We start from the raw sequence: 9,892 nt of genomic DNA, 5'->3' as shown, positions 1-9,892 counted from the left end.
TAATCTTAATTAATGGTTTTTCTTTTATCTAACCGTTATCCAGCTCGGTTCGCACGATTTGCATTGTAGTTACGCCAATAATGTCTCCTCGTTCAGGACTGTTACATGTTTATGAGTTATTCTCAATCGAAATCAAGTACTAACTGTTTGTTTTTTTTTAATTGTCTCCATTGATCTTTCTCTTTAATCATTAATCTTCAAATTATTACCTTTCATACTCTTTGTTCCATCCGTACCGATATATCTAGGTCCATATAAAATTTTGGAATAATATTCTCTCTTCCCCATTCCTTTAACATAGCGCTCCATTTCAATTTTCTTTTTCAATCTTCTTTATATATGTATATAAATGTGAGAATTCGTTTGTTTGTTCACTATGCACTCCTAGGCTGCTCGCTAGGATGTTGCGTTGCCGTAACCAAATAAACCAAACTAATTCTAAAGAGTGATTATTATTTGTCAGAATGCCGGGTTGCAATTTTTTTTGTCACAATGTTCTCAATTCTTTTAGTGGTGTCTTGCCCCCGTACAACATACTTTTCCTGTTAGCAATAGAGTCATGATGGTCATCTAACTCCGTTCAGGGGAAAATTTTGAATTGAAGTTATGTGATTTCTGGTCTAAACCGTATGTAATAGTTAATCTGGGCCTCCTGCCCAACATTTGATCTCGATTTTCATCCGTCTAACTCCTTTCTTACGATTAAGGCAGAACAGACAGAGGGAGGACAGATATACAATTTTTTTCAAATTGAAGCCCAATAATTTTTCTATAAAAGCGATATTTACAAGATCATATTTCCCACGCATATAAACACTTTACCATCGTTGACCGTCCTCTCTTCCTGGAGGAGGTCAACGACCACATTTGGTCCAATTACTTCAGCCCCCTTCCTCAACAGTCCCTTCTTTCCATCGGAACCAACAGTATGGTGGCATCCGAATAAGAAAATTACATAATACGAAGTTATCGGTCATCACAAAATATGTTTTAATTGGTTTTCCACGGTGCCGAGTAGAATTAGGAAAAAATATCAATTAGTGTCTACTTGACCAATCCATTTCGTACTATCCAATTATCGTGATAAACGTGTTATTTCAAAATGAAATATCAATATTTGAATTACAATATATTATGTAGCTCTAACATTCAACATTATATTAATAAAACATAATTAATAAATTAATAAATGAACGGTCTCCAGATATGACTAGAATATAAGTGGAAGAAATGATAAAATCATGAATATCACTCAATATTTCATATAAATGTGTTTTTTTTTTTTTTTGTCTTTGTGACGTAAACAATCATATGAACCATAATAACCCTGCAGCACATTTGCTGACTGTACAGTACGTCATGTTGTATTGGAGTCATTCCTTACGTGTCGTGATTAATAATCGAAATCTCGGAAGAAATGAATCTGTATTGGACGGGTTCATTTCTTATCCGATTATTTGTCACGACATAAATGATGATATAATCGGATTTCTTTTTACTTACGTAGTTGCTCTGATATAGCTTATTAAATGTGTTTAAACACGGAGAAAAAAACATTATTTTTCTAAATATCTTTGAACTAATTTGAATATAATATTCGTTTTCCGATATTATTTGTCTGTCTGTCTGTCTCTACTTGTATATGTATGTGGTGAATGACCTGTTTATTGTATTCGCTATTGTTGCGAAGTGGTTTAACATAAAAATATAATTTGAATGACAATTTAAATTATAGAAATTGACATTACTTGGTGCCATGTTAATGCATAAATGGAAGTTATAATAAATGCAGTTAAGGAAACTTAAACATTTCTCATCATTTATGTAACCATCTCCAACATCAAGAGTTCTTGAAGAACAGAGTATTTTCTTTTATGATATTCTGTTAATAAAAGATGTTCCTCGCGTGTTTCTTGTAAGAGAACGTCTATATTCGTTAAGGATCGATCTAACTTAAAGGCGAGTATCTTTATGTAAGAAAAAGAAGGAAATTTCTATGTTAATGATGTTCATTAAATAGACACAGTGAAGTCTTCTAGTTAGAATTTTATTCGGAGTCTTGTCTATAAAGTTTCAGATCATTGTGATTTCTTTTGGATGGGTATTTCTGGATTTCGTATCTTTTCTTGGAGAGTGATTATCCATCAACAATGATCACTCTTCAAGATAAGATATTAAATCCGGAATTAAATTGAATTAATATTATTTTCAATACTAAAAAATAGCAAAACGTTTTAAAATATTAAACAGTTTTATGTTATTTTCAAAAATAATTATCAAAATATATTTTGATAAATGATAAAAATTTAAAAAAGAATAAAATTATAATTTAAATATTCTAATTCATTCGAAAATCAGTTACAGAGAAAGAACGTTTTTTTTTTTTTTTTTCTTAAATTTAATGTTATGAAAGAAATTTAAAATGGGTATTGCAGCATTTCATGGATCTTCCGTTATTCGTCAATTTAATCAAAATATTTCCGAACAGAAATCAAATCAATTAATTTGTAGCATTTGCCAAGTTAATTTAAGATATTTCAAACGAAAGAAAATTTGCTCAAAATGCAAGAGTCTGTGTTGTATTTCGTGTATTCATCGTACACCAAATAAACATTATTATTGCTGCACGTGTTTTAATGTTTCACCCGATAATAACAGAAATATCCAAGATGCGGGTACATCAAGAGATCGTTTTGTTAATGAAGGATTATCAGTAACTTCGGATGAACGTTTCCATTATGGTTCAAAAGAAAATGTAAGAAAAATGATAACCATAGATAAAGGAAGAAAGAATGAGTTATTTTGTACAAGAAAGCCAACACGTTTTGAAGGTAAATCGATGAAAAACAAGAACGGTACCCATCTTCTAACTGTAAGCGACATCGAATGTTTGACAGAGATTCCGGACTTAACAGTTCGTCAATTAAAGCTCATTCTTACAAGAAATTACGTGGATTATCGTGGCTGCTGCGAAAAGAAAGATCTTCAAGAGAAAGTTCGACAATTATGGCAACAGAAACGATTAAATGAAAATTCAAATGACCTTAATAACGACGACTCCCTTTGTAAAATCTGTATGGCAGAATCTATTGATTGCGTTTTACTAGAATGCGGTCATATGGCAACTTGTACCGAATGTGGAAAGAAACTATGTGAATGTCCACTATGTCGCCAATATGTAGTACGAATAGTACACATTTTTAAAGCTTAAATTTATGAAAAATAAATTCATTTTCTTCGGTTTTTCTTTAATGTACTATACAATTACATGTTTAAAAAATTGTTTCTTGGGAGTCAATTAAAATTTAAAAAAAAAAAAAAAACTTTTATTTTATCATTTTAAATTTCTTTTCGAATTTAGTTTTATTAATATTTATTTATTAAATTATTGTTTATTTAATATTGTTTTAAAATTATATAAGATTTAACCGCAAATAATGAGTAAAAAGTCTATATATAGTTTTTATTCTAGACGACTATATTTGTATTTACTTATAAATTATAAATAAATATTTATTACAAGTATTGAATTCTTATTAGTTAACTTCCAACTCTGACTTTTGATTCTTGATTATCGTATGGATATAAGAGATTTTGGCTAGGTCCTCAATGGAGATGATCCAATGATCAGTCATGGGATCAGACACATTTGACTCAATCCTATCAATGAAAATTTTTGAATGGCATTAAACTCGAACCTGAGTCATCCAGAGCGATAGATTAGTGCCTGAATCATCTGTTCATACGAACAAAATATTAAAAAAATACATAACATTGTTCAAGAACGACTGTTTTTTTTTCTATTTATAAAAATAGTATCGATTTTAGAAGAGAAATAAAAGATGTTCCGGATATAGATCATAATTAAGAGAGAGAAATTTGGAATGATCACGCGATAAGATCCAAACATATACATATTTTTTTTTCTTCCTTTGACTTAGCTTTAATACAGCTCTTATTCGGTTATAATATAAAATAATAATGACTATAAAATCTGAAGTTATAATTAAATGATTATATTTAATATACTCATAGTTACAAATTGAATATTGTATTTAGTGGATAAAGGCTCTATACACAGTATAGGTTATTGTATTTATTAATTAGACATTATTATAAATTGCTTTAGTACATTCTTTCGTGTACATAGAATGGGTCAAAAGTCAATTAACCAAATATATTTCGAGATTATTTTAATAACGATTAAAACAAATTTTAACTAATCTTAAAAATGTACTGTAATTGGCTAGTATTAATTGGTGTTGTAGTAGCGATGTTTATTCTGTCGTATTGCAATTTTTTATGCTATATTTTTTATGATTATTCAAGTTATTATAATACTTATAATAAGCTCCAAACCTTTATATATTTCCTTTTCTCCTCGAAGTCAGATAGAGGGTCATAACCTTCGTATCAACAGGTTAGAAGAAAAAGAGAAGATCTGACAAGTAAATATGCTGCGATTATTAATAGAATATTGAATGGAATTTATAAGATTTTACAGTATTTTTATCGGTTTTATTTTCTATTCGTATATAGTATATATACTGTATTTTTTACAAGAATTTGAACACAGAAGGCCATTGTTTATTTCGAAGTCTAAATTTAAATTCTACGTACTTTTTCGATCAGATAGGCTACATACTGGATTTTTGTATTACTTATGGAAAATAGCACACAATTTATAATGTTATAAAGCAAAGTATAAGATATTCCTACAGGATAGTCTATTAATTAATATATGAGATGAATTTAGCATTGGATGACAGTGCGTTATGTTGCTAGAAACGTTAGTGAATTAACAGTTTAAAATAAATTTTATTGTATAAAAATATTATAAAACTAACAATTGAGAAACATTTTTTACGATTTAGATACGTGAAATATTAGGAAATATATATTATTGTGATATGTCAAATCACACGATCAATGGGATCATACGATCGTAACTGAAATTTGTTCAAGATTTTAAGATATAATTTATTATAATGTTAAGTTTTTATCATTTATATAATATTTAAACTTGTTTATAATTCATACTAAACTAAGTAATTTCACTAATTTAGCGAACAAAATCGAAATTAAAAGGAAAAATAGTGATGTGGAAAGCTGAATGAGTCAATCTCTTGACTTCATCATTTTCTGTGAACAAGGAAACGATTACTTTTACTGATAAATTTAGTTCTTAATTCAAATTATTATCTTGATTTTCGCTAAAATATTTCAAATTTTTAATTGTATATCTCTCAGAATTTAAACAATAGTCAACTTGACAATTAACAATTGCCAATTATGTAGGTAAAGAATCAATCTTAACATTAGAAATCTCTTCAGTATTTGAATTATTAAATAGATTTTTCATTATAAAGATACATATGCAGAGTTCATTGGTCTGTACTTTGACACACGATCCTTACGACTAGATTTTAAACTGACATTTTAATGATGAATTATGCGCTGATGGAATTTAGACAGAAACAATCAATTTACTACATGTAGCGATTTATTAAAAATTTTTTACAACATTAATTCTGAAAACATTTCTATTAATTGCAAGCGACCAACAGATATCGGAACGGTGATTATTAAGAAAAAATTTATAAACTGTTACACGATTCAACTAAACACTTCACCCTGATATGTGGCAGTCATTTGCAAAAATAGTTCATTCTAAATCACAGCTCTTACTATATACAATTTATCCTCTTTTTTTAAATGATTTTTTAAGTGAAAAGATTTGTGTGATTTCTGCAAAGAAGTGTGTTAAGTATCACTATTTGTTTTAATTAGGAGCATTTTTAATTGCTACAAACCAAATTGGAAAGCTATGGAGAGCTTAAAAGAGAACATAATTGTGTATGGACGTATTTCTAGGCTTCTTTCCTCCAGTGCTGAGTATATACACTTATCACAGACAATCTGAAAGAAGTTCTAATGTTTCTATTTACGTCAATTGATCAAATGCATTTTCGTCCAAACTCTGAAGCCATGTAAATATCATAATATTGCGTTCGTATTTTGAAAGCGGTTTACCTTTGTCCCTCTCTATGTCTTTGACTGTAAGACAGAGTGTCTTGTTAGCGCCGTGAAACCCGAGTGACGTTACATGATGTTGACTACAATCTGGTAAATTTAATTGGCTCCGAGTAAGACGTTCCAAAGCTTTGTATGTGCTCACCAATCTTCTTCTAATATAAACTTGGCGAATTTTTTGATTGACGGAACGAACGAAGTCCTTAGCTCCCGGCTGTGGAGAAGGACCTTCTCCTACAGCAACCCATGTAGAACAGGATCGTGAAGGATGCTCGTGATGAGTTTGGTTCATTTCGTATTTCCTCCAACTCGATAGAGCTAATTCGGAAACTGTAGAACGGAGTGGTTCAGCATCGACGCACATGTTAGCCAAATCGCTGGTGCTGAAACTCTTCATTAATCCAAAAGCCGAACAAAAAACTCCACAATTTCGAATAATTTCCGTATCTTCTTCGAAGAGAATCTCATTTGCCAAATGTCTTCTTGTCGATCCATCAAACGATAACCGCAAACAATGGCGACTACCGCGCACATTCCAACTATCTTCTCTTCTGGATTGCCCTAGAGACGATGTTCTCAGGCGTCCGAAATCTGAACCCAAACTAGATAATGACATCAACGAAAGATCGGTAGTTAAACTTTCCCTGCTCGGCGATCGAGCAATTGGTCCAGTAGCAACTGGAGCATGAAGAGTTCCGCTTTCTCCCTCTAGTTTCAAGTGATTCATAATATATATATTTGCATGCCAAACATCAGAAGAAAATCAAGATTGTCAGCCCGATCATCTAAAAAAAAAAACAAAACAAGAATATATTAAAAAAAAAACATTATTTAAATATTAAAATTATTATTATTATATTTTAAAACTAATTTAATTATACGTTTAAATCGTTATTTGAGTAATTCCTCTGATGCAAATTATCTACGACATTCAAAAGTATAGAGTTAACGATCTTTTCTTTTCACTTAATTACACTTGATTGATGTAAATTAATCTAGTTTATAAATTATCTGGAAGAATAATCGATTTAAATCTCTTAAGAAAAGGCAGACGTTCCAAACTAATGCGCTAAATTAATATATAATTTATTCATCGTCAAATTAATAAGTTCTGAAGTATAATTTGTACAAAAATCCTTTTTGTAAGAGTTTAATATCGAGTGACTTTTACATCCGAAATCGATTTCCGATCAATACGTATCTATTTATATAAATATGGCTGACTCAGCCGATACATTTTAAGAAAAATATACGTCTTATTCCACTTTTAAACTATTATACGAGTTCATTTAACTCTTTTTTAAATATATTTATATCTTTCATTCTTCTTTTGTCTAGTGAAGAATCTTATTAACAAGTTTAATTCACTTTCGTGTCTTTACGTTGGTTGTATGTTTATCTTTTTACCGATTAACTTCATTATTTCTTAGCATAAGAGTCTAATTATTAATTCTATTTTTAGAGCTTAATTGTACCAGGCTTTAATAGAAAGATAAATATACAATTAATAAATATGAACGTAACCATCTCCATATTTATTAGAGTCTTGTTATGAATTTTGCTTCGTATTTTTGACAGATAAGCTTACTTACTACTTGATAAAATGTAGAGTGTTTTCTTTTATAAAATAATATTGAAATTATAAATATTACATAGTTTTTTTTTGTAATTTCTAATATTTATATTGTTAAAATTGTATAGTTAATATTTCATATTTCTTCAGAAGTAACATAATTATTGTATAAAATATAGAAAAGAAAAGAGTGAGTGAAGTGTCATCCATTTCCTAAATTGAAAGATGATTGTATTTTCAAAAAGATTTCAAAACATCATCAAGATTACTTCATAAATTTATAAATAGATTACACATAATAGAGAAATATGAGTTAGTTCCTATTATAAATATTAATTAGCTTAATAAAAGAAGAATATTAAAAACTTTCACTCTCTCTCTCTCTTGTTATTCTTTAGCAAATACTAGAGATTTTATAACGATTCATCAGAATAGTAATTTAATAATTATAAACCAGTTAAATTTATTTAAAAATCAAGAGAAATTGCCATTTAAACAGTAAAAATGTATACACTTTATTTATTAAAATATGAAATATATTGAATCGAGTAGAATTTAACGTTATTATTAACCTCTTATAAAGTTATAAAAAATTATAAAATAAAGACTCTATTGAATTGTCTACATTAATAATTTCGAAGGTGTTGTTGATATGTGTCCTTATGAAATATTTATAAATTTATCTCGTAAATTAATTAAATTAATTCTACCAGTCTTTGTATATTATTAACGCATCAAAACAAGAAAAATAAGTGTAATATTTATTAATTAATTTTTAAAAAAATGTATATATGGATATAATACCAAGTAAAGAAACTTAATACCTGCCGACACCTGTTCTACTATTCGATAGGTCTTTATAAGGGTAAAAAAATTATTTTTCTACCGATTAAATATTAATTTAAAAGAATTTATAAACGTATTTGTTTACTAAAAACAATTCAGACGAGTAAATAGCTCAAGATACATTTAATTAGAATGGAATGAAAGGTCGAAATCGATCATTTAAAATGCTAAAAAAAAAAAAAAATAGGTATAGTTTGCAAAGGTATTCTTCGTGTTAAAAAAAATAATAAAAACACCAACGTTGATTGGACAATAAAAAAAAGAAGAATTTAAAATATCCCTCATGATTCGACTGTTTATATTACATGTAACGTTATAGAAAGTATATTCTTATTAATGGTAAAACTCACCTTCTTTCCGGTTTCTTCGCCCGAATGAATATAGGAACCATCATTTTCTCCTCATCGTACACGGGCGTTAAATAGAGCGCATGCCCAATGGCCATTGGTATTGTCGCAATCGACAAAATTGATCGATATTATCCCTCTTCAGGGATTTTTTTTTTCTAATTTAAAATGTAGGAAATATTAAATAAAAATATATATATATTATATATATATTTATTTAGTATTAAGAGATAAAATTTTCGAGTAATACGAAACGATAGAGAGAATTTTTTTTTTATATATATTTACGAATCATAGACATCAGAAGAGAAAAACTGTTTTTCTTCTTTATCAAATCGAAATTCCGTTTTCTGCGTTAATATTATATTCTGTAATGTGAGGAGATTATATACGAAGGCAACTTTAATATATTTTTTAAAAATATTACTTGATAAGATTGGTGCTTATCGATAAATCGATGTAAAAAGATTGGAAATGGAGGGGGTGTAATATAACCTATTTAAGATATTTGATCGGCGCAAATTTTTTATTCGATTGTCGTGACTCGTTTTTCTTTATGTTTAAACAATTCTTTAAAAAATTACTGTATTATTTTGTTTTTATTTGGAATTTTTATTATATGTAGAGCCTAGGTAACTCTGAACATCTTACACTAACCTTTGTACTATGGATTAAAATAAAGGCAACAGAGGATTGCGGATGCATATTTAAACATTTAAAGTTCGTTTTAATGCTTTAAAAGTAAGATATTATTATTATAAATTGGTTGAATATAGAACACAAAGGCTTGAACATTTGCACTGATGGGTAGAGAAAACAATAGCAGAGATCGTTCATAAATTATGTAGTATTTTTCAACTTCCATTCCAACTCCATGTAAAATTTGGTAACTCTGTCGCACATGCCCACCTCTAAAATTACGTAAAATATATTTTCGATCAATCTCCTTAATTGTACTAAGGAAAAATACACAGTAAGGGTACCGAACGTTACTTTATTAATTACCTGTATAATGTGCTGTACAGTACAAAGTAGTGAAATAAACAGTATGGTTTGCTACGCAAACATTTAGAAACAAAAATGAATCGTTCTG

The 9,892-nt window shown here is 28.7% G+C and overlaps 2 protein-coding genes across 2 annotated transcripts; one reads left to right on the top strand and one right to left on the bottom strand.

Annotated features, from left to right (window-relative positions):
• Positions 1 to 2,385: 2,385 nt before the first annotated feature.
• On the top strand, positions 2,386 to 3,243 carry LOC111618467 (E3 ubiquitin-protein ligase rififylin-like). The gene has a single exon (XM_023360009.1). The coding sequence runs from the start codon at positions 2,423 to 2,425 to the stop codon at positions 3,209 to 3,211; it is 789 nt and encodes a 262-aa protein (XP_023215777.1). The 5' UTR covers positions 2,386 to 2,422; the 3' UTR covers positions 3,212 to 3,243.
• Positions 3,244 to 4,967: 1,724 nt separating this feature from the next.
• On the bottom strand, positions 4,968 to 8,961 carry LOC111618466. The gene is made up of 2 exons (XM_023360008.1): positions 8,803 to 8,961; positions 4,968 to 6,818 (listed from the first exon to the last, which is right to left on the bottom strand). The coding sequence occupies exon 2, from the start codon at positions 6,758 to 6,760 to the stop codon at positions 5,945 to 5,947; it is 816 nt and encodes a 271-aa protein (XP_023215776.1). The 5' UTR covers positions 6,761 to 6,818; positions 8,803 to 8,961; the 3' UTR covers positions 4,968 to 5,944.
• Positions 8,962 to 9,892: the final 931 nt, after the last annotated feature.

Source organism: Centruroides sculpturatus, unplaced genomic scaffold, assembly GCF_000671375.1.
Source record: "Centruroides sculpturatus isolate CEXI.00-Female unplaced genomic scaffold, Cexi_2.0 scaffold5, whole genome shotgun sequence".
NCBI lineage: Eukaryota > Metazoa > Arthropoda > Arachnida > Scorpiones > Buthidae > Centruroides > Centruroides sculpturatus.
The sequence above is the reverse complement of the archived record's forward strand: the minus strand, read 5'-3'. Positions and strand labels throughout refer to the sequence as shown.

Coding starts and splice junctions, on each gene's coding strand:
- LOC111618466 (XM_023360008.1), bottom strand. CDS start 6,760: ATGAATCACTTGAAACTAGAGGGAGAAAGCGGAACTCTTCATGCTCCA.
- LOC111618467 (XM_023360009.1), top strand. CDS start 2,423: ATGGGTATTGCAGCATTTCATGGATCTTCCGTTATTCGTCAATTTAAT.